General features: G+C 59.2%; 3 protein-coding genes across 3 annotated transcripts; 2 read left to right on the top strand and 1 right to left on the bottom strand.

Annotated features, from left to right (window-relative positions):
• The first annotated feature begins 1433 nt into the window (after window positions 1-1433).
• Window positions 1434-4823, top strand: smu1a (SMU1 DNA replication regulator and spliceosomal factor a). Its single transcript, XM_068740010.1, has 12 exons — window positions 1434-1516; window positions 1861-2071; window positions 2153-2305; window positions 2395-2505; window positions 2589-2717; window positions 2834-2953; window positions 3036-3152; window positions 3397-3524; window positions 3597-3723; window positions 3811-3978; window positions 4097-4249; window positions 4534-4823. Exons 1-12 carry the CDS (start codon window positions 1491-1493, stop codon window positions 4630-4632), a joined length of 1542 nt encoding a protein of 513 aa, XP_068596111.1. The 5' UTR covers window positions 1434-1490; the 3' UTR covers window positions 4633-4823.
• Window positions 4824-4925: 102 nt separating this feature from the next.
• On the bottom strand, window positions 4926-12116 carry elp1 (elongator acetyltransferase complex subunit 1). The gene is made up of 34 exons (XM_068740008.1): window positions 11967-12116; window positions 11737-11889; window positions 11559-11640; window positions 11408-11488; window positions 11256-11341; window positions 10990-11180; window positions 10798-10921; window positions 10648-10741; window positions 10327-10557; window positions 10083-10246; window positions 9723-9952; window positions 9533-9639; window positions 9348-9451; window positions 9220-9273; window positions 9050-9155; window positions 8819-8934; window positions 8651-8724; window positions 8407-8485; window positions 8240-8319; window positions 8033-8176; window positions 7873-7958; window positions 7657-7805; window positions 7461-7584; window positions 7294-7391; window positions 7018-7219; window positions 6850-6911; window positions 6724-6786; window positions 6572-6632; window positions 6376-6489; window positions 6151-6235; window positions 5953-6080; window positions 5721-5875; window positions 5572-5650; window positions 4926-5482 (listed from the first exon to the last, which is right to left on the bottom strand). The coding sequence occupies exons 1-34, from the start codon at window positions 12114-12116 to the stop codon at window positions 5412-5414; spliced, it is 3927 nt and encodes a 1308-aa protein (XP_068596109.1). The 3' UTR covers window positions 4926-5411.
• Window positions 12117-15956: 3840 nt separating this feature from the next.
• On the top strand, window positions 15957-20903 carry arhgef37 (Rho guanine nucleotide exchange factor (GEF) 37). Its single transcript, XM_068740643.1, has 14 exons — window positions 15957-15987; window positions 16409-16878; window positions 16950-17079; window positions 17151-17298; window positions 17387-17586; window positions 17662-17792; window positions 17863-17967; window positions 18712-18825; window positions 18912-19081; window positions 19634-19781; window positions 19876-20004; window positions 20085-20280; window positions 20348-20517; window positions 20599-20903. Exons 2-14 carry the CDS (start codon window positions 16456-16458, stop codon window positions 20815-20817), a joined length of 2283 nt encoding a protein of 760 aa, XP_068596744.1. The 5' UTR covers window positions 15957-15987; window positions 16409-16455; the 3' UTR covers window positions 20818-20903.
• The last annotated feature ends 1601 nt before the right edge of the window (window positions 20904-22504 follow it).

Raw genomic sequence — 22504 nt, 5'->3', positions numbered from 1 at the left:
GTCTGGTTCTGATCCAGTTTGTCTTTTCCTCTTTGGCCGCTCACTGGTTCTGTTGGACTTTTCCGACGAGGCGCAGGAAACGTGGCGAGCACGTGTTCGCCTTCAAGTCCGATGAGTAAAACATGGCATTAGAATTGAGCCTGATAAAAATGTTTTCAAATAAAAACATTCGTTTTTGGTCTCGTTCGTATTTTCAGGCTGGATGGATTTAAACTCGTCTTAAAAACGGATCTCACTTTTCTGATTGTGTGTTTTTCGCCGCGCCTCAGGGAATGGCGAGGAACGAAATGAGCCCCGTCCTCACCTTCCTCAGACGCTCTTCCTCCTCCGTTTCTCCGTCGCTCTCATCGTCCTCGTGGGCGTGTCCCGTCTGGCCTTTCAGGCGGGGTGAGGATCGTGCCTGGAATGTCGGAGATGAAAGCGTCGCTCCTGAATATCACGATTTGATCAGAAAGTGCTTCCTGCTTTGCTGCTTTGGCCGGAATCAAAGCAACTTGTAGGCTTTGACGTTGATTCCCAGCAGCGTCCTCCATCACCATCCGGCGTTTGCTCCCCCATAAGGCTGCTTTCCTCCCTGCCTGTGCTGGTAATGGATTCCGGTCGTGATGGAGAAGACACATAACTTCATTACGCTCTGAGAATAGCACCTGACATGCGTTCAGATCGTCTCTCTCCCAGAGGGATGAAGCGATTGCATTACAGCCTTTTGTGTGGCTGTCATCCTCCCGGCGTGTTGGACGGCGTCCCCCAGACGTCCCCCCCCCTCTGCTTTGTCATGCCAGGAGACGGTGCAATCATACTGATGTCCTCCCTCCGCTCTCGCGTTAATATATTCAGACTATGCTATAAAAACAGCCTTCCATTATATTTCTCCTTCTGCGAATGTAGATGAAACCAAATGTTGCCCATCGGGCTCGGAACAATCCAAGCCTGGACCGGTGCTGCAGTGAGCATCATCATCGTAACCTTGAAAGACCTTCACTGGGAAGGCGTCCAGAGGGCCTCTGAGTCAAAGGTGCGCAGATGGCGCCGCCTGTTGGTCATCCTGGGAAGAGCAAAGCGTAAAGCAAATGAGGCTGTCTGTGCATCCCGGAAGGTTCAAGCCATCTACGCATCAAGTTTATATAAACAGTCCAACTGAGATCAAGTAAAATAACGTGAAACATCAAATACGGGAAGAATTTAAGAATTAAGAATTTAATTTAAAAGTAACCTTCATGCGTATTAGGATAAAATGTGTCTTGGTATAAAATACATGCTAATATAGCATTTAACGGAACATATGTTATTCATTCATTATAATTATATTATAAATATTTTCCCTACGGTACAGACGAATTTCAAAATAATATACTACCGCCTCACGATGAGCGTTTTATTTTGAAGAGCTCTCGCGCTTCTCGGTACTTCCGTGTTTGCGTCACCTTCGTGCGCCTCTCTTCCGCTGCAGACTTTGAGTGTCTTCTGGATTCTGTTTTTGATTTCTAATCATGTCTCTGGAGGTGGAATCCGCAGAGTAAGTGTCCCGAACATTGCGTTTCACAGAAAAACAATGTTTCTGAGAGATATCCGGCTATATTTAAACATTTAAACACATTTTCTGTGAATGAGGCCTACCTCATCCTCCGCTACAATCCGCTAGCGATAGCGCGCTAAGCTAACTAGCCAACTAGCTAGCCCCAGAGATGCTGTTCGCTCTTTCTGTAAAGCTAAATGACTAATTTCAGTTTGAGCTGTCTGGGTCTTATTTAGTGTGTTATTTTTGTACTTTATTATTATTATTATTATTATAATTTTAAAGCCTCAGCTTCGCGTCATGCTTCTGCTTCCATACCGTTTTGGCTGGTCTCCCTTCCGCAGCGTGATCCGCCTGATTATGCAGTACCTGAAGGAGAACAACCTGCACCGGACCCTGACCACCCTGCAGGAGGAGACCACCGTGTCCCTGAACACCGTGGACAGCATCGAGAGCTTCGTGGCCGACATCAACAGCGGCCACTGGGACACCGTCCTGCAGGCCATCCAGTCCCTGAAGCTGCCGGACAAGACGCTGATCGATCTCTACGAGCAGGCGAGCTCCGGATGAACTGCGTTTAGAGCGCCCCCCCCCTGTGGTTTTAACCTCCGCTCACCTGTGTCGTTTCCTGGGCAGGTGGTGCTGGAGCTGATCGAGCTGAGGGAGTTGGGGGCGGCCCGTTCGCTCCTCAGGCAGACCGACCCCATGATCATGCTGAAGCAGACCCAGCCGGAGCGATACATCCACCTGGAGAACCTGCTGGCTCGCTCCTACTTCGACCCCAGAGAGGCGAGTCCGACGTAAACGGGTAAACCGTTTCGGGCTCGGCTCTTTGGGCGGAACGCCTGAAAGATTCCCGTTTCCCCGTTTCCCCCCAGGCGTACCCGGACGGCAGCAGCAAGGAGAAGCGGCGAGCGGCCATCGCCCAGGCCCTGGCGGGCGAAGTCAGCGTGGTGCCGCCGTCCCGTCTGATGGCGCTGCTGGGACAGGTAAAACGATCCGTCTCTGTCCGGTCTCTGTCCTCACGCGTCCGTCCTGAATGACCCCCCCTGAATGACCCCCCCCCCTCCAGTCTCTGAAGTGGCAGCAGCATCAGGGCCTCCTGCCTCCCGGTATGACCATCGACCTGTTCAGGGGCAAAGCCGCCGTGAAGGACGTGGAGGAGGAGCGCTTCCCCACGCAGCTCACCAGACACATCAAGGTAGCGAGGCCGGGCCCGGGTGGCCCCGCCCCCTCCTTTGGGACCCCGACGCCTAAATTCCCCGGCTCGATCCTTCGCGCTGCGTTTTAAGCGGCTGCTTGTTCCGTTTGTTCCAGTTCGGTCAGAAGTCTCACGTGGAGTGTTCCCGGTTCTCCCCCGACGGTCAGTACCTGGTCACCGGCTCCGTGGACGGCTTCATCGAGGTCTGGAACTTCACCACCGGCAAAATCCGGAAGGTAGCCGGGACAGAAGACCCGCACGTCTCCACACGCCGCGCGTCGTCCGGGCATTTACGCTTCTCTGTCCCGGGTCCTGCAGGATCTGAAGTACCAGGCCCAGGACAACTTCATGATCATGGACGACGCCGTGTTGTGCATGTGCTTCAGCCGAGACACCGAGATGTTGGCCACCGGCGCTCAGGACGGGAAGATCAAGGTAGCCGCCGCGGCGTCCTCACGTCCCTCGTTAAAAGCGTCTCTGGGACGGACCTGGCCTGCGTTCCGTTGGAGCGCTGAAGGCGCTAACGTCGAGCTACGCAGCTAAAACGGTGCCCGGAACGAAACGGCGAATAAAAGAGAATCTCTCGCTTAGAAAGGGGGCGGAGCCGGTTTAACGGCGTTTTTCTATCGGACGGTGAACTTCGGCTCTCGCCGCGGCTTCACGTTTCCCGTTCTTGAAGGTGTGGAAGATCCAGAGCGGTCAGTGCCTGCGGCGGTTCGAACGGGCGCACAGCAAAGGCGTGACCTGCATGAGCTTCTGCAAGGACAGCAGCCAGCTCCTCAGCACCTCCTTCGACCAGACCATCAGGTACCCCCCCCCCCCTTTAGTCTCCGCCCTCCATCGGGGTCGTTGAGCTCACGCTTTCTTCGCTCGCTCTAGAATCCACGGCCTGAAGTCGGGTAAAACGCTGAAGGAGTTCCGCGGCCACTCGTCGTTCGTGAACGAGGCCACCTTCACGCCGGACGGCCACCACATCCTCAGCGCCTCCTCGGACGGCACGGTCAAGGTCAGCGGCGCGGCGTCCCCCCCCCCCGTCCCCGTCCCCGTCCTCTGGTGGGACGGGCAGTAACGGTCTGGCCCCGCCCCCGCGCAGGTGTGGAACATGAAGACGGCCGAGTGCAGCAACACGTTCAAGCCGCTGGGCACGTCCGCCGGCACCGACATCACGGTGAACAACGTCCTGCTGCTGCCCAAGAACCCCGAGCACTTCGTCGTGTGCAACCGCTCCAACACGGTGGTCATCATGAACATGCAGGGGCAGGTCGGTCGGGGTCAGCGGGTCATCGGGTCAGCGCTCGCCACACGCCGCCTCGCATTAACGCTCGCTCTCTGTGTGTGTGTGTGTGTGTGTGTGTGTGTGTGTGTGTGTGCGCGTCCAGATCGTGAGGAGCTTCAGCTCCGGTAAGAGGGAGGGCGGAGACTTCGTGTGCTGCACCCTGTCGCCCCGCGGCGAGTGGATCTACTGCGTGGGAGAAGACTTCGTGCTCTACTGCTTCAGCACCGTCACCGGCAAGCTGGAGCGAACGCTCACGGTACGTCGGTGCGCTACGCTACATCGGTACAGTACGTTTGTACGGTACGCTACGCTACGCTGGTACCGTACGGTACGTCGCTACGCTCCGGGGCCTCGAAGCGGCTTCAGGGGGAACCCCTAAATCTCTGCGTGAAACGCTTCTTAATCAGAGCTGCGTTTAGCGGCTGCAGTTTGTCACGTCATCGTTCCTCCATTTAGCTAATCGAGCTAGCATATAGCTCCTCCCGCACACCATTTAGTTTCACTGAAACCATCGCTTCCTGCTCACCCCCCCCCCCGCAGGTCCACGAGAAGGACGTGATCGGCATCGCCCACCACCCCCACCAGAACCTGATCGGCACCTACAGCGAGGACGGCCTGCTGAAGCTGTGGAAGCCGTGAGGGGCTGAAGCTGAAGCCGGACTCACCTGAGCCTTTAGTTTTATACCTGCAGCCGTGGCCAGTGGGCGGAGCCGGTCACATCACCAGCTTCAAACGGCCGAGTTGTAGCTTTGAGAGTTTCGCCCTTTTTGTTTTTGTAAATATGTTTTTATTTGCATTTTGTTATTCAAAGTAAACCTGGTTAAACAGCACGTTTGGGTTTTCCTTCTCTGAACTCCTTTATTCCTCTCCAGAGGTCACGGGGTCGCTTCCCACACCGAATGATCGGCGACATTAAAGCTGTTTAACCGGATCGTTTCTTCGTCCTGCGTTTCCTTACCTCAACATCTGGCTTAGAGCGCCGTCAGGAACGGGAAGGTGTTTTCAAAATAAAAGCAGCGAATCATGAGGAGTTTAATCAGGATATTTTATTTTAGAGTTATTGCCTGTCGGGTTTGTTTGGATATAGTTTTAACTATTTTACAGACGTATTACTCCGTAAGGCAACTTTTATTTTTAGTCTGTGGAAGGAAGTTGTTCTCAGGATGAGGAAGAGTGACGGTGATGAAGGGGGGGGGGCACGATTGCTGTTTCTGCTGTTATTTCTGCAGTGGATCTGTTCTCTGCATCAGAACTGGACCACGGAGAACCCGGGAGGCTGTTCTCTGCAGGGAAGCCCAGAATCACCGAGGACGGGCCGGTCGGATGAGGTGAGACAGAACCCAGAACCCGGAATAAAGACATCTCATCTTCTGATCTCGTTTGAATCTTTATTCGTCAGGTGACGTTTGACGTAACCGTCACAAACTCAGGACGCTGAGCTTCCACTTCACGCCGTGTCTCATCTTCGGCGCCGCCGGGACGTCGGACGCTGTGAACAGAGGAGCAGAAAGGAATCGGGTGACGCTGCGAGTCACGGCGAGACGGACGCACGCCATCGGAGACGCCGCTGCTGCTGACCCGGCTGTGATGTCACCGGCGTCTGCTGCTGCTGGAATCGGGCCGTGATGCTGTTCGCCGTCGAGTCGGGCCCGGCGAGCTGGAAGGAGTCCGACAGATAGGGTCACGCCCCCCCGGAGGCTCGGTTCTGCAGCCTGAGCGGTACTCACCGGCGCGCCGCCGGCGCTCTGCAGGCCTTCGGGCCAGACCTCGGGAACGGCCGCCGCCATCGCCTGCAGCGCCGCCTCGTAGATCAGCTGCAGCTTCTCGGCCCGGCTGTCGAACCGGAACAGCACCAGCGCCCTCAGCAGGCCGTGCACCTCCTCTGCAGACAAACGGCGTTTAACCTACGCGAGGAGGAGAGCCTTTCGGCGTCCCGCGTCCCACGTCCCACGTCCTCACCTCTCATCTTGTCCATGGTGGCGACGAGCTCGCCCAGAGCGGACATCAGCGCCGGCTCCTCCATCGGGCCCCCTTCCTTCAGGCTCAGCCGCTTCCGCTCCGCTTTGCGCCGGTTCTTCGACGACCTCCTGCGGGAGGAGGGGGGCGAGCGGTGAGCCGGCGCTGGACGCGAAGGACGGCGGCGGGGGAGGGACTTACGAGGAGACGCGGGAGTCGCTGTGGGTGTATCTGGACCCGGCTTCGGAGTACAGCTCGGCATCGGGACCGTCTGGACCGTCCTCATCTGAGGGACACAGAGGGACAACGTTGGCCGCCTGCGACCCGGACGCTTCTCCTCTCGGGCGGATCGTTCCAGAACTTCCCCCCCGAGGTCCGGAGGAGGGGCCCGTTGGGTCGATGCGTCGGGTTCAGGCTCGTTCTCACCCAGCAGGTCCAGTCTGGCCTTCTCCTTCTGTTCTCGGACCGCGGCCAGTCGGCTCCGGTGCCGGGCGAACGCCGCCGACTGAGCCTCCAGGAAGGCGTTCTGGGAGCTAACGGCTAACGGGAGGAAACGGACCCGTTAGGGCGGGACGCTTTGGTCCCGGTCGGGGTGGACGGACGGAGGACGGACGCTCCTCACCTTCCAGCAGGGCGGGTCGGAGGTTGGTTTCGGTGATGTCGTGTCTGTCGTGCATGTAAATCTGAGGCGGATACGAGAGTCAGGTGGAGCGGACTAATCGGACTAATCGGACTATCGGACTCATCGGACTATCGGCAGCGTCCGTCTCTCACCAGGCGGAGCGCCTCCTCCCAGGCGGCGCCGGTGATCAGAGCCAAAATGGCCTCCTCGCAGTCCTGTTAGAGGAGCAGACGTTGAGCCGCAACAAACGGGACGAGTGTTGCCATGGCGATTCTTACTTTGGCGTACTGGTCCAATAGCAGAGCAGCTTCGGAGTACCGGCGCTGTTCAATCAGCTTCCCTACAGGAGGAAACAAATCTGCGTTCACCGGCGCCCCGATGGACGCCGCATCTCGCATCCTGCACTTCCCGCTTCGGGGGGTCCATCTACTGGTTGCCATGGTTACCTGCCAGGTCTCTGGCCAGCAGAGCTAGCTGGTCCGGCGGCAGCGGGATTTGCTGCGCCGCACAGATGGCGTTACTCCAACTCGAGCTGCTGGCGAACGCCTGCAGGGCGCCGGCTGGCTCGCCGCATCGCCATAGCAACAGGCCGGCCAGGTCCGCCTGCTGCTGGTCCACCAGGTGCCGGGCGTACTCGCAGCTCAGAGCCTGGAGGTCAGAGGCAGAGGTTCACGGACGCGCCGTAACGACGCCATCGGCCCGCCGGGTCGGCGTGATCGGACCTTGTGGAGAGAACCGCCCGCCGGGTAAAGGCGCAGCGCCTCGCTGTAGAGCTTCTGCTCCTTCACAAGCTGCAGAGCTTCGGGGAAACGCTCCTCTCCTGAGGAAACAGCAGAGGTGAGGCGGCGCTCCAGCTCCCGGGAACGCCGCCCGCGTCCGGCAGACTGACCGCAGCGGCTGAGGTGCTGCAGCGCCGTCCGGTAGCGCTTCAGGTGTTTGTCGATGGTGAAGCGCTGGTAGTTCGGCTCCAGGCCCTTCAGCATGTTCAGGAAGAGGAGGTACTCCTTGGGGTCCTGCAGGGACAGGGGACAGAACTGTACCCGGGGGGCGGGACGGGGTGGGGGAGACGCCCCGCCGTCTCCTACCTTCTGGGATTTCTCCGCCACCATCAGCACGAGGTCGAAGTCGTACGTTCCCAGCGAGTGGTCGTAGAGGTCGTTCACGTTGACGAGGAAGAGGAGGTGCTTCAGCGCCTCGTCGGCGCTCACGGCGTCCGGCGCCTCAGACGGATTCACTGGACGGAGGGCGCAACATGCAACCGTCTGATGGGCGGGGTCACCGGGGGGTGGGGCGGGGCTCACCTCGGAGCTCGTGGACTTTCTGCAGAGCGACCTCCAACTCGGGGACGGACTTCTTCACGTGGGCCGTCAGCGTGGACAGGAAGAACCTGGACGGGGGGACAATGTGACGGCGTCGTGTCCCGGCGTCCGACGCACGCCGGGCCTCGTCTCTCTCACTGACCTGTTTGGACCCAGCGTCTCCACGGCGCCCCGTAAGGCCTCGCAGACCGTGTCCACCTTCGTCCTCCCCGCGGCAGGACGGATCCGGACCGGGACCGGGCTGCCCTCGGGGCGGGGGTACATGCCGCAGGTCGTGTCCTCCTCCCTGGGACGCAAAGACATCGGCAGGCGAGGGGTTAAATCCCGGCCTGCCTCCCGGGAGTCTCACCTGAGTTCGGTGAGGAAGAGGTTGACGCGGTTTGGGGAGTCCAGCTGCGTGACGAAGGTCTCGACGTTCTCCAGGAAGACCTGCAGGACAAGGTGGAGGGCGTGAGGACGAGATGGAGGGCGTGATGTCACAAAGGGGAGGGCGGGGAGGGCGTGAGGGGGGCGGACCTCGGGGTTGTGGTCGTAGATGAGGTTCAGGTTGATCCTCAGCTTCCTCATGGACTCGAAGGCGTCTCTGAACCTCAGCCTGAACAGAGGACGGACGGACGGAGACACGTTCCTCTAGAGACGGCGTTCTGACGGGACGGTACTTCCGGCTCTCGAGGCGTGGACGAGAAATATGAACTCGAAAAGGCCGAGAAGACGTTTCGGCTTTAAAGAGTCGGGTTAAAACGATTCGTGTCCGACTCACGCGTCCAACCAGGTCCGGAGCTGAGACAACACCAGCGCCCGATGGTGCACCGTCTCCAGGTTCCCGCGCGGCATCTGGACCCAAACGCACCAGGATGTGTCAGCGTGTGTGTGCGTGCGTGTGTGTGCGTGCGTGTGCGTGTGTGTGCGTGCGCGGACCCGACCCGACCTGGAGGACCACCCTGGTGTCCCGTGGCACCACGGTGACGATCCTGGATCCTCTCTCCACCCTCCGCAGCGTCTCGTCGTTCTGACTCCCGTCCGAGGACAAAGCCGCCTGCAGCCCTGTGGGGAGGGGTCAAAGGTCAGCAAGCTCGCCGGCGACACCGAGGCTAACGCTAGGGTTCTATTTGGGTGAGTCGACGCCCTCCCCCCCCCCCCCCCCCCCCCGCCGTCCGACCTTTGACACTGGCGTCCTTCAGCTGGAGGCAGCGGCAGGCGTGGGAATGCGTCGTCACGAGGAGGAAGTCGTTGCAAACGGCGAAGGAGGAAACGCCGGAGGCGAGCTGCGACGGAGGCAGACGGAGATGAGCCGGCGTGTTGGACGGACGGGACGGACGGGACTCGTACCTGCGTGTCTCCGGCGTACAGCTGGCACCTGTCCGTCAGGCCGAGGACGCACTCCTGCACACAGAAAGGACAAACGTACGCATGCGTGCGGCTCCCTTGTCCCCATGCTACCTGTCCACCGGTGCTACCTGTCCACTGATGCTGCAGAGGGACATCTGGACGCAGGGGACGGGGAAGCCGGCGCTGCGTCCGCCGGAGTCCAGCCAGTCCTGCAGCGACGGTTCTGGACCGTCTGCACGGACGCAAAGCGAGGACTCGTCACGCCGCGCTGCGCGTGAACGCGTCATTCCGCCGAGGGGCGGCGAGGACTGACCCCAGAGCAGCGTCCTGATCGCCCCGTCCTCCAGCTGGAACGCCACCGCGCCCGTCCGGGAGCAGCGAGCCATCCCGATCACGACCCCGCCCACGTCCACCTCACCCCTGAAACGGGGGAAGAGACGTCAGCGGGTCCGGCCGAGGGGCGGATCGTCAGCTCGGCGGGACGATGGCTCGGCCCCGCCCACCTGATGGCGAGCGCGTCGTCGGCGTCCTGAGCCGGGCGGAGCATCAGCAGCGTGGACGAGGACGGCAGCGGACCGGAGCGCACGCCCACAAACAGCTCGTCCTCCAGCCAGAGCAGATGCCGCAAGGCCAGCGGCTCCTCCTGGGGGGGCGTCACTCTGAGGGGGGGGGGGGGGGCATGAGACAACCCGTCAGCATCCGACGGCTGCAGGCGGGACGTTCCAAACCTCACCTGAAGGTCCTCAGGTGCACCAGGGGGGGGGGCGGAGTCCCGTCAGCCGGTTCTCCTGGAGCTGGGCGGAGCAAAGGAACATTTAGACGCCGCGGGGGACGATAAAGGAAGTTCACCACCCACCGGGGACGAAGACGGAAATCTGTCCGTCGGATGTCAACGCCGCCAGCTGATTGGTCCTCTGGGGCTGGCAGAGGAAGGTCACCTGGTTGACGGGCGACGCCAGCTGCAGCTCGAACGAGCACATGGGAGGAGGAACCACGGCCTGCCGGAAGGTCGTCACCAGGACTTTATCTGGGGGGGGTGGGGGGAGATCCACGTTAGCGCCGCGTCTCCGGCGCCGTGTCCTCTCGTCCCGTCCCATTGGCCCGCACCTCCGTCGATCACAGCCACGTTGGCGTTGTCGGCGGCGCCCGCCCCGGGGCTCCGGTCCGTGGTCCAGCTCCAGTCGTAGGCGACGCTGGTCCAGCCGCGGGTCAGGAGGTGGAGCCTGAAGGGGCGTTCGGGGTCCCAGCAGAGACACGCCGGCGCCTTCAGGGCGTCCCCGCCGAAGTCCAGGCTCTGCTTCAGGTACCAGTGGTAGTTCCCCACCGCCCACAGCTGGACTGCAGGGGGAGGGGGGAGGGGGGGGGGCAGGGAGGCGTCTGTCCACCTGTCCACTCGTCCCTTTTTCGTTTCTCGCCGGTCGGACTCACCGTACGCGTTGACTCGTCCGTCTCCTCCGGGCGCCGCCTCCTCCAGCCAGACGGCTAAAACCGTGGAGTCGTGGTTCCACCGCAGCTCCGTCACCTGGGGGCGACAACCGGTCAGCAACCCGCCGCCGGGGCGGGTTCACCGCGGCGTACCTGAGCCTGGTCTCTGCTGAACGGGAGGGCGAAGCCGCCGTGCAGCAGCCCGTTCTTCTCCAGGAAAACCACGGCGTGCTTGTTGGCGTGGCGCCGGGTGGCGGCGATGAGGCTCCCCGACGGCCTGAAAACGCAACGGGGCGTTCGGAGGAGATATTTGTTCACGTGGGAAAGCGGTTAGGAGCGTCTTACTTCCAGCACAGCGCCCCCTCCAGGCCGCTGATGGGCTCGCTGGTGGCCTGCAGGACGCCCTCCCGGTTCCAGACGCGGACCGTCCTGGCGCCGGTACGAGGACAGACGGCGCCGACGGCGAACAGCTGACCGTCGCCTCGCCACGTCACCCGCGGCCTGCCGTCGTCCCAAGCCGCGGCCGGCTGCACTTCCTGTCGGGCGCGTTTACGTTTCTGCTCATCTTCATCGACCTCTGATGCTTTTATTTTGAAGCCGCGCTTCTGTACCTGCTTCTTCCTCTGCGCCGCCTGTTTGCCCTCCGAGCCGTGGAACTGCGTCTCCTTCTTTCCCCAACCCAGCGTAACGAACTTCCCTGCAAAGCACGCCGTTCTTACCGCGGCTAAAACACCGAGACGGCGCCCGCCGGTCGCCGGCGTACCTTCCCCGAAGTCTTCCTGGTGGATCCTGAATTCAACGATTGGCTCAAAGTCTTTGGTCATCATGACGATCGTTTCCTGACCTGCGAGATAAATGCATTCAAGCTCCGGTTGACCTTTAAACAAAATGGAGGCGCGGCCTCAGATCCCGACCGGTGGCGAGAACGACCAGCTCCTCGTCGGGACTCCACGCCATGGCGGTCAGGCCGCTGCTCACGCTGCCGACGCACTCCAGCTGTGGAGGACGGACACCCGGTTGGTTTAGACGATCCACGCCATCGCCCCAACCTCTGATGTTAAACGCCGGTTCCGGTTTTTCCGTGCCGCCGACCTGGGACGTGTTGAGGTTGAAGAGGACGACGTCGCCGCCGGCTGTGGCCAGACACGCCGAATCGACCTCGGCCAGGTGCTGCAGCCCGACGACCGCCCCGCCGCCGTCCTCTGGGAGGAAACCCTCAGCCGCCAGCGACGCCTCGCCGACCACCTGCAGCGCACGGCGGCGGGAGTCCGTCACGGCCAAACCGCCGCTCGTATCTCCCTCCGGGGGGGGGGGCAGCTCACCTGTCCGGTCCGTGGGTCGTACTCCATGATGGAGGAGTGGGAAGCAGCCAGCAGCGTCCCGGTGTCGGCTCGCACGGCGACGGCCTGTGGATAGCCTGGACCCTCGAGCGGCGAGCTCCTCGAGCTCTTCAGGAGCTTCAGGTTCCGCATTTCAGCTCAGGACAGACGGGACACGGAGAAACGCCGGCGGCAGCCTCGGGTTCCGTTTCCTCCGCTGTGGAATGTCCTATAAAACGAGACAGATCCAGACCGGATGTGATGCTAATCACTTCAGGTTCACTTTATATTTAATCTCCGTCCTTATGTTGCGTCATCAGACACGCTGATGTAAATATAAAACTCATTTTAGTGTTTCCAGACAGCTTTAATGCAGTTTCCTTGCCTCTGCGCTAGTTACTGATAATAACTGCTAATTACGAGGCATCGACGTCATAATCTGCCTAAAGTGAGACACAAACCGACGTGAACGTGACGATGAATTTCATCGGCAGGTTTCAGGCTAATTTAAGAGCTGTAGAAGGAGACGTACGGTATAAACCTATAGCGTGTCCGAGGATGGAACCAGAACGGCTAGCTTACCTTTAAACTACGCGGAACGACGCTTGAATTAGCCCACCGGAGAATTAAACCTTTAAAACTTAACAAAAAACATTATCAAAGCTGTAAAATCCGCCAGAATAAATCACTTGAATGGACGAAATCTTTAAGCATCCAGCATCAACAACAAAACATCCTGCATGTGGCTCTGTCGCAGGTTAGTGACGTAGCGGCAATGTCGCCCCCTGGCGGTATGGATGAAGGAAACGTGGGAACAGTAAGCGTATATTTTCTCTTTATAGCCTCAAATATTTGTGATTATAATATATTATCTAATGTAGTAAATTTTAAATTAGTGATACAAACATATCTTCACATTCCACTTAAAAAGCAATTGCTGATTAACATTTTTGCATTCAAATCTATTTCCATCGTAAGTCACTTATTTTATACATCTTTATTTATTGTATTTTTTACATATATATTTATATGTTTTATGTATTCAGAAACGACATCATTGTTAATTTCACAGATGGAGGCTTTTATTCTGAAAAGAACAACGGATGTTGTTGTTTTGTGTGTGGGGCTTTTATTTCGTAAAGTGGCGGAAGCGGTGTCCGTTCGCTGTGCCGCGGCTAAACTAACTTGCTTGTGACAGACAACAGGTCAGAATCCGAGCACGGCGCGGCGCGGCGCGAGCCCACGCGCGAGCCCACGCGCGAGGAGAGGTCGACGCCGGAAAGGTAAACGCTTCCCTCCGTTTGTCTTCTCATTCTCTCCGTTATTCAAACGAAAGGCGGCAATAATGACTCTCCTGAAACCGAACGAGGCGGTTCGCGACCCGGTAAGTCCGGTCCGGTGTGAAAGCAATGTTGAGTCTTTATCGATGACCGCCGCCACCATCGCTCTGATCGATACATTTATCAGCTGCTTTAGCAGCACCTGTTCTCGCGTTGCTGCTAATCGAAGGTATTTCATGATGAAAGGTGTGAAGGACGAAGATAAAAATAAATCTCTGACGTCACCGGCCATGACTGCAGTTCTCCTTTGAGCTATTTCATTTTCGCGCCGCATTAATAGACAGATTATTGATTGTGGCGTTTATAACAATCATAACACTGATGATGATGATGATGATTTAATCTCCTCCGATGCTGTTGCTGTGGCAACAGGCTGTGCTCTGATTGTTGCTGCTTCCTTTATCTTCTTTTTCCTTTAACCGAGTTGAGTGAGCATCATCATCATCCTCATCCTCATCATCCTCATCATCATCCAGGCTGATGGGGGATTTATCAGGCAGGGTGTCGGATGCTGTCGGATGCCGTCGGATGCTGTCGGAGCAGACGTGTCGTCAACCAGCAGCAAACCCTCATTATGAACTTTAACAGACTTAGCGGGCGCCGGCGCCGCGGTAACGCCAGACTGAAGCTCATATTAGGAGTGATGATGTCACTCAGAATTTCTTTTCTTGGCGATTGATCGGACTCGTTTCCAATCGGGCTGGAAAACTTCAGGACGAGAATCCAGGATTTTCCTAAAACTAAATTTTGGGAATGTTTTGAATTTGGTGCCAATCAGATCGTCGCCTTGTCGTTAGTCCTGCGGAGGAGGCCATTTTGTTTTTATCAGTCTCCTACTGACTGTCTTTGGATAAACTTTATGAACAGGACACCGAATCCAACGTTCCGGCGTTCCGGCCGGACAGCGCTGCTCCTCCGAGGATCCCGGTCTTTCTGCTCCTGGCGGCGTTGCCGGAAGGCGGCGGCCTCATCGATCCCGCGGGCGCCTGTCATGGCGCTCGTGGGACACGCCTCCACGCGGCGCGTGTTTGCTGCAGCTCAGCTGACGGGAGAATGCCGCCCCGCGGCATTCCGATCGGAAGCCTGAACTCCGCCTGGCGTCGCGCTGACCTGCGGTTTGTGTGTGTGTCGTTCCCCTGATATACAAACCCAGGTCGCCAAGGCAACGGGATTCCTCCGGTAGCAGACGCTTAGCATTTAGCTTTGAGATGCTAAGTCCTCCTCCTCCACTGACCTTTAATTACCTTTAGAGAGAACTCTTACGTCAGAGTGAACTCGTCCTTTAATATGGAAGGAAGGGGGGGGGGTTTGCTGTGGGTTCCTGCCCCCCCCCCCCCCCCTTTGTGCTAACTTGTTGCCCCTCAGTGGGCGTGTACCTTTTTAATTGCCTTTGTTTACTTGCAGTTAACACCGAACTCTTCATCCTTTCCCTTCCAGCTGAATGAATTCCTGTTAATCCCTTTTTGCCCCCCCCCCCCCCCTAGGACGATGGGACGACCAATCACCGCCACGCTCACTCCTCATTGGTCCATTCGATGCTTCATGAATCCCCTCTAGGCGGCGCCTGATTGGTCCGTCTGCCTGGGTGAGTGTCACTTTGCCATCCCACCAGCTGCTGCGGTCAATCAGCGCGTGTGTGTGTGTGTGGGGGGGGGGGGGGGTCACCCTTTCCTCCCCCCTCCCTGCTGTTTCCTCGCCCAAACAGCCCCCCCCACGCCCATCCCCCCTTTCCTCACACACTGTTTTCCTGTCTCTCACACACTCGTGCCACATGAGGCTCCCTGAGTCACCGGAGTGTGTGTGTGTGTGTGTGTGTGTGTGTGCGTGTGTGTGCGTGTGTGTGCGTGTGTTCAGTGCAGCAGATTCCTGCCTGATCGGCGTTCCTCCAGCTGACTCGGGGATTCTGCAGGAGGAACCGAGCGTCTCTGAGCGTTTCTCTCCGGAGCTGCGATTCTTGTGAGAACGTTTTTTTATCGGCTTGAGAATTTCAGTTTTCCCTTCGTCTGACTCCCGGAGACGTTATTTAAACGATCTGGTAGGAAACGAAGCTCCAGCTGCAGGTCTCTACCGCCTCCCCGAGTCGCCGGCTCTAGCTGCAGGTCTCTACCGCCTCCCCGAGTCGCCGGCTCCAGCTGCAGGTCTCTACCGCCTCCCCGAGTCGCCGGCTCTAGCTGCAGGTCTCTACCTCCTACCCGAGTCGCCGGCTCTAGCTGCAGGTCTCTACCTCCTCCCCGAGTCGCCGGCTCTAGCTGCAGGTCTCTACCTCCTACCCGAGTCGCCGGCTCTAGCTGCAGGTCTCTACCTCCTCCCCGAGTCGCCGGCTCTAGCTGCAGGTCTCTACCGCCTCCCCGAGTCGCCGGCTCAAGCTGCAGGTCTCTACCTCCTACCCGAGTCGCCGGCTCTAGCTGCAGGTCTCTACCGCCTCCCCGAGTCGCCGGCTCTAGCTGCAGGTCTCTACCTCCTCCCCGAGTCGCCGGCTCTAGCTGCAGGTCTCTACCGCCTCCCCGAGTCGCCGGCTCTAGCTGCAGGTCTCTACCTCCTACCCGAGTCGCCGGCTCTAGCTGCAGGTCTCTACCGCCTCCCCGAGTCGCCGGCTCTAGCTGCAGGTCTCTACCTCCTCCCCGAGTCACCGGCTCTAGCTGCAGGTCTCTACCTCCTCCCCGAGTCGCCGGCTCTAGCTGCAGGTCTCTACCGCCTCCCCGAGTCGCCGGCTTTAGCTGCAGGTCTCTACCGCCTCCCCGAGTCGCCGGCTCTAGCTGCAGGTCTCTACCGCCTCCCCGAGTCGCCGGCTCTAGCTGCAGGTCTCTACCGCCTCCCCGAGTCGCCAGCTCTAGCTAACGTCACAGCAGCAGTGCCGGTTCTCTGAGCAGCACCTCCCCGATTGGCTGAAGCACCCGCTAGCCCCGCCTCTTTTTAGACTGGGAACAAGGCCAGCCATTCTGCAGCTCCGCCCCTGAGCGCCGGCGTGGGGAGAAATAAAGGCGCCTTTCACGCCGTCCACACGTTAAACACAAGCCGGAATGTTTCTCCGTCTCCCTGGAATTCTTGGGAGTTTCAGGAGGAAGCGGGACCGTGAGCTTCCTGTCGTGTGATTTCTCCTCCCAGGGTCCCGTAAACGACGGCGGCGAGGAGCCGGAGCAGAAATCTCCAACATGGAGGTGCCTCGCAGGCCTTCCTCCTTCTCGCTGGCGCTCCCGAATCCGGCCTCGTCTCCCCCGTCCTCCCCCGGAGCCAGAGGGAAGGTCGCCGGGGAAGACCCAATGAGCGAGAAGCACCAGGAGACGGGGGGCGGGCCGGCAGAGAGCGACCCGGGGGCGGCGCCGGGACCCGAAGATACCCCCGAGCCAAGACCTCCCACCGCGGATAGCTTCTCAGACGAGAGCTCCGTGTCGGAGGAGACGTCCGAAGAGGAGGCGCAGAAGAAGTCTGAGGAGGAGGAGGCGGCGGCGGCGAGAGAGCGGGCGGCCCAGCGGCAGCTGCTCGCCGTCGAGGAGCTCGTCCAATCGGAGAGGAACTACCTCCGGCTGCTGCAGGTCAGCACCGTCACCATCAGGAGCAACCTGCAGCAGCTACAGGTAGGACCGCCAGCGACGGCGCTAGCATGTAGCTAAAGCCTCGCCGCGTGCTAACCCGCCCGTCCCCACAGCCCCCGCCCCCCCACCTGGACAGCCTGTTCCTGCACATCGAGGACGTGATGGACGCGTCCGGCCGCCTCCTCAGCCTCCTGGACCAGAAGCGGCTTCAGCCCGGAGACCCCCTCTTCCTGCGGACGCTCTGTAAGGGACGGGGGGGCGGCGGCGTGTGGCGGCGCCTGTAGGCGTTAACCCCTGCCCTGCTGTCCGTCCAGGCGACGCGTTCCTCGGCCTGTCGTCGGACATCGAGGCCGCCTACAGGGAGTACCTCGCCAACTACAACACGGTGACGGCGCTGGAGAGCGGCTACAAACAGCAGGAGGCGCTGTGGAAGGAGGTCGTCCACGTCATCAAGACCTCGGCGTGGGTTTCCCCCCCCCCCCCCCTGGGCGCACCGGTTACCGTCCGCAGCTGGCGGCAGCGCTAACGGGTGCGCCGCTGATCTGTCCAGGCCCGAGGTGAACGCCGCCTCGCTCACTTTCTTCCTGGTGATGCCGGTGCAGCGGATCGCCCGCTACCCGCTCCTCCTGCAGACCATCCAGAAGCACACGGCGGCGACGCACCCGGCGTACGCGGCGCTGGAGCGGACCGCGCACACCGCCGTCGCCCTGAACCGGCGCATCAACGAATACAAACGCTTCAGGGAAGTGGGTAAGCAGGGGGGGGGGGCGGCGGCGAGGGGGGGAGGGCCGCACCCGTTAACGCCCCCTCTCGTCAATACCGCAGCCGATAAATACAAGAAGACGGAAAGCCTCACCATGAAGGACAAGATCAACCGGATCAACACCCACAGCATCGCCAAGAAGACGGCGAGGCTCAGCCAGCAAATCAAGCACGAGACCGGCATGGCGGCGAAGGTAGGGAGGAAGCCGATTGGACGACGCCCACACCTCGATGGGCTCAATCCTCTCATGTGCTGCTCTCCAGCTGGTGGACGAGGAGTTCGACGCTCTGGAGGCGTTCTTCTACTTCCTGGAGCGCGGGATCCTGCAGCTGCTGGACGACGTGGAGACGTACCTGCTCCACCTCCAGGTAGGGGGACGGCGTTCTGCTCCGTCTCCAGGTAGGGGGACGGCGTTCTGCTCCGTCTCCAGGTAGGGGGACGGGGTTCTGGGACGGCGTTCTGCTCCACCTCCAGGTAGGGGGACGGCGTTCTGCTCCGTCTCCAGGTAGGGGGACGGGGTTCTGCTCCGCCTCCAGGTAGGGGGACGGCGTTCTGCTCCGTCTCCAGGTAGGGGGACGGCGTTCTGCTCCACCTCCAGGTAGGGGGACGCCGTTCTGCTCCGTCTCCAGGTAGGGGGACGGCGTTCTGCTCCGTCTCCAGGTAGGGGGACGGCGTTCTGCTCCGTCTCCAGGTAGGGGGACGGGGTTCTGGGACGGCGTTCTGCTCCCCCTCCAGGTAGGGGGACGCCGTTTTGCTCCGCCTCCAGGTAGGGGGACGGAGTTCTGCTCCGCCTCCAGGTAGGGGGACGCCGTTTTGCTCCGCCTCCAGGTAGGGGGACGGAGTTCTGCTCCGCCTCCAGGTAGGGGGGCGGCGTTCTGCTCCGCCTCCAGGTAGGGGGACGCCGTTCTGGGACGGCGTTCTGCTCCACCTCCAGGTAGGGGGACGGCGTTCTGCTCCTCCTCCTCCTGGTTTACATTTAATATAAAACAAGGGCAGCTTTTCTTCCCACAATCCGGGAGCGTTTTCCTCTTTCACTCATGAAGCGAAGTCTCGGGTCGAGACGCCGGCGAATTCACAGCTTCTTCTTCTTCTTCTTCTTCGTTGGTTTACAGGCGTTCCTGCTCTGCAAAACGGAGGAGTTTGACTTCGACATGGACGGAGAGAAGGCGCCGATCTGCTACAAGGAGATCACGACGGCCCTCAGGCACTGGATCCTTCCTGCGTTTGTGAGATCCCCTAAAAGCTCCTCCTCATTAGCTGCAGTTAGCTTAGCATCTGTCTGACGGCGAGCGTCGTGCGCGCCTCCACGCAGGAGAAGAGGACGAGGACGTTGATCCACAAACCCCTGTGTGCGCTCCGGGACCTCCTCGTGGGTCCGAGGAACCTGATCCGGAAACGGCTGGACAAGATGCTGGATTACGAAGCGATCTTTGAGAAAGCCAGTCTGAGCTACGAGGAGCAGGGCGTGGCCAACACGTACAGGTGAGCCCACCTACCTGAACGTACGTAAACTGGTGAAAACATCAACCCCAAAGTCAACAGGAAGTGGAAGGCGGCGTGATGTTTCTACACTCAGGAAGGAAGAACTTCTGTTTTTTAGTGAAATATATTTGGTTTATCTCATTTTTAGTAATAGTTGTAAAGTTAAAGGAATTTAAAAAAAAAACTTTTTAGGAAACAAACGTACTTCCTTGTTGGATTGGCCATAAAGGACATGCTAGCACGTATCGCTAACGTTAGCCCAGGACATGCTAGCACGTATCGCTAACGTTAGCCCAGGACATGCTAGCACGTATCGCTAACGTTAGCCCAGGACAGCTAGCACGTATCGCTAACGTTAACCCAGGACAGCTAGCACGTATCGCTAACGTTAGCCCAGGACATGCTAGCACGTATCGCTAACGTTAGCCCAGGACACGCTACGGGCCGTATCGCCGCACCAACAGCGGTTCTGTTCTCCCGTGAAGGACCTCCGTCCACATGATGACGCCCTCCGTCTTTATCGCTGCCTTCATCCTCCTCCTCTCCTGGCAGGACGATGAACACGCTGCTCCTCAACGAGCTGCCCCGGTTCAACGGCCTCGCCCTGCAGGTGATCTGGACCCTGCTGGGGGCGTTCAGCTGTCTGCATCGAGACCTGGCCTCTGAAATGGATCAGCTGTTCCAGAGCTTCGCTCAGCAGGTGCCCCCCTCCCCCCCCCCCCCCCCGCGCCGTTAAGAGCGTCCGTGTGACGTCCACGGCGGTGGAGTTACTCTCCCGTCTCCTCCTCACCCAGCTGCCGCACTCCTCTCTGGACCCCAGGGCGTTCTGGAGGTGGGCGGAGTCTGTAGCGTTGGACGGCACCGAGAGGCTGGACCATTTGTGTCGGAGCGTAACGGAGACGCTCAACGCGCCCGTCATCCAGGTGGGCCGCCGCGTCCCGCCGTGACGTCGCCGTTTGTACGTCACCGAAATGAACCGCCCCACGTGTTCCTCGCTCGCCAGCCTCTGAGTCCGTCCGCTCGCCAGCGCCTGACGCTCCTGACGGAGAAGCACGGCTCTGGGAGGATCTTCCAGGTGATGGGGGCGGTGGTGGGCAGCCGGGACCTGGACCTGAACCTGGCTAAGGGGGAGCTGGTGGCCGTCATCAGCGAGGAAGACTCCCGCGGGGACAAGAGGCGGTGGCTGGTGGACGCCGGAGGTAGGAGCATCCGTCCTCGCTCTCACGGGTCCTCTGAGGCCGCTCCTCATCCGTGCGTTGAACGCAGGCAGGAGAGGCTACGCTCCGTCCGCCAAGCTGCTCCGCTACCACCAGCCGGAGGAAGACCCGCCCCCTTCGCCACACCTGGCGCTGCCCGACGGCGTGACGGGAGCCAGGAGACACTCCTACACGCCGGAAAGCCGCCCGCTGGCGGCCATGAGTCGGCCCTGCTTCCAGGTAACCGATCGACCGGTTCTTCGTATTTACACGCTTTTACATATGAATGAGGCGATTCCGACGCCACTTCGTGTCTTCCAGGTTTTCGCAGCCTACGACTTCGTTGGGAGAGGAAACCACGAAGTTACCGTCCGCGCCGGCGAGCCCGTTCGCGTCCTGGAGCCGCACGACAAACGAGGGAACCCCGAGTGGAGCCTAGTGGAGAGCGGCGGCGGCCGGCGAGGCTACGTTCCCTCCAACTACCTCACCATGCGGCCTCTGGGGGCGGGGCCGGCCGACCCAAAGCGGCCGTACTGCTAGAAGACGAGGGGGGGCCCCCCGCAGCCTGGACAGGAGGGCGGGGCTCAACAAGGACTGACGGGGTACTTTTCTCATGAAGCTCCTCCTACTTACTGCTTAGCGTACCGCTACGCAGAGCTGCACATAGAGCAATGAGTGTGTATGTGTGTGTGTGTGCGTGCGTGGCGTCCATCGTCTCACAAAATGTCTCCAGGACGGGAGCGCGCCGGAGGAGGAAGGAGGAGGAGCTTCCTGTCGGTGCGAGTTCATTTAAATTCCATCCGTCAGCTCGACGTGATGCTAAAGGCTACGTTTCCCCCGTGGCTCTGGATGAAAGAGGTTCACATCTGTATTCACGGACACCCGTTGATGCCTGTTGCTATGGATACGGCTGAACAGCCGCAGCTGGCACGCACCTGTGGGCCGGACTTCACCACAATTCATTTCTTTTTCGCCACCCGAGAAGAATTTTGACATTTAAATCGCTCGGACGGCGACGGCGTCGGCTGCTCTCAGCTGGAGCTCGGATGCTCCTCCCGGAGCAGCAGGAGGCGAGGGAGGCGAGGGAGGCGAGGGAGGCGAGGGAGGCCGGGGAGGCGGGGGAGGCGGGGGAGGCGAGGGAGGCGAGGGAGGCGTTGGCAGCATCGCCTAAATACCAAATGTCCTCCAGGAAAGACGACATTTTACCTGCTCGTCTCTTTCAGCATTCTGTCACTCATTAGATGGAAAGACATTTTTTTTTTTTTTACTTTTCATTATAGACATTTTTAATCCCAGTGAAGACAAAGATTAGAAAAATGAAACTGTGTCCTTCAAAGTAGGAAACAGTATAAAATCAAGAATATTTTAACGCTCGCTTGCCAAAAGACTGGTTTTACGGTGTCGACCACTAGAGGGCGGAAGAGACCAGGTTCGGCTCTGAGGGTGGTGTGTGTGTGTGTGTGTGTTGGCAGTATTAGAAGCCCCAGAACATGATCTTATACACTCTTTTTTTACGAGCGACACGTGAACCGTGTTTTTAGCGTGTTATTCTTGCTTTGATCACATGACTCGTACATTTTCCTGTCTTCATTTATTTAATTCCACGGAACCGTGTGACCTGAGATGAATCATGTTGCCAAAAGTAAGTTAGGGCGTTGAACTCGACACACACGCACACACACACACACTACCATGATTCCATGTGTGTGTGTGAAGTGTGGCTTCAATAAAACTTTATAAAAACACGCCCAGAGTTCTCGATTCTCTTCTCTCTTGATACGCGATCCAAAATAGTTTGAGCTTCACAGCGACGAGATCAGATCAGGCGCGAGACGTCGAAATTAATTACCGATGAAGTTCAGGGGCCGTTACCATGACAACCAGTATCCCACAAAAAAGGTCAACTTGTGTTTCCGGGGTCAGAGTGGGGTCATCTGCCGCAGCGTAATGATGTCTCGTCTGCTCTGTTGGAAGCTGCAGTGGCAGCGCCACCTGCTGCCCCGGCATGCATCCTGCAGCATGTTGCAGCAGGATGCATGCCGGGATGCTTCACCATCATGAGTTTGTGCATCAGCGTCCCAGGAAGTCTGTTCTGGGAATGTATTTCTACTTCTCCGAGCGTTGGGAAATCAGGCTTTTCTTCGCTCCCTTGAAACATCGTCAGCATTTCCTTCGGAATGGAAATGCGTTCGGCGGGAATGGGCTGCTGGTCCTCGTGCGAGCAGAC

Source organism: Brachionichthys hirsutus, chromosome 6 (assembly GCF_040956055.1).
Source record: "Brachionichthys hirsutus isolate HB-005 chromosome 6, CSIRO-AGI_Bhir_v1, whole genome shotgun sequence".
In the NCBI taxonomy this organism is placed as follows: Eukaryota; Metazoa; Chordata; class Actinopteri; order Lophiiformes; family Brachionichthyidae; genus Brachionichthys; species Brachionichthys hirsutus.
This window is presented reverse-complemented; position numbering and strand designations above follow the sequence as displayed.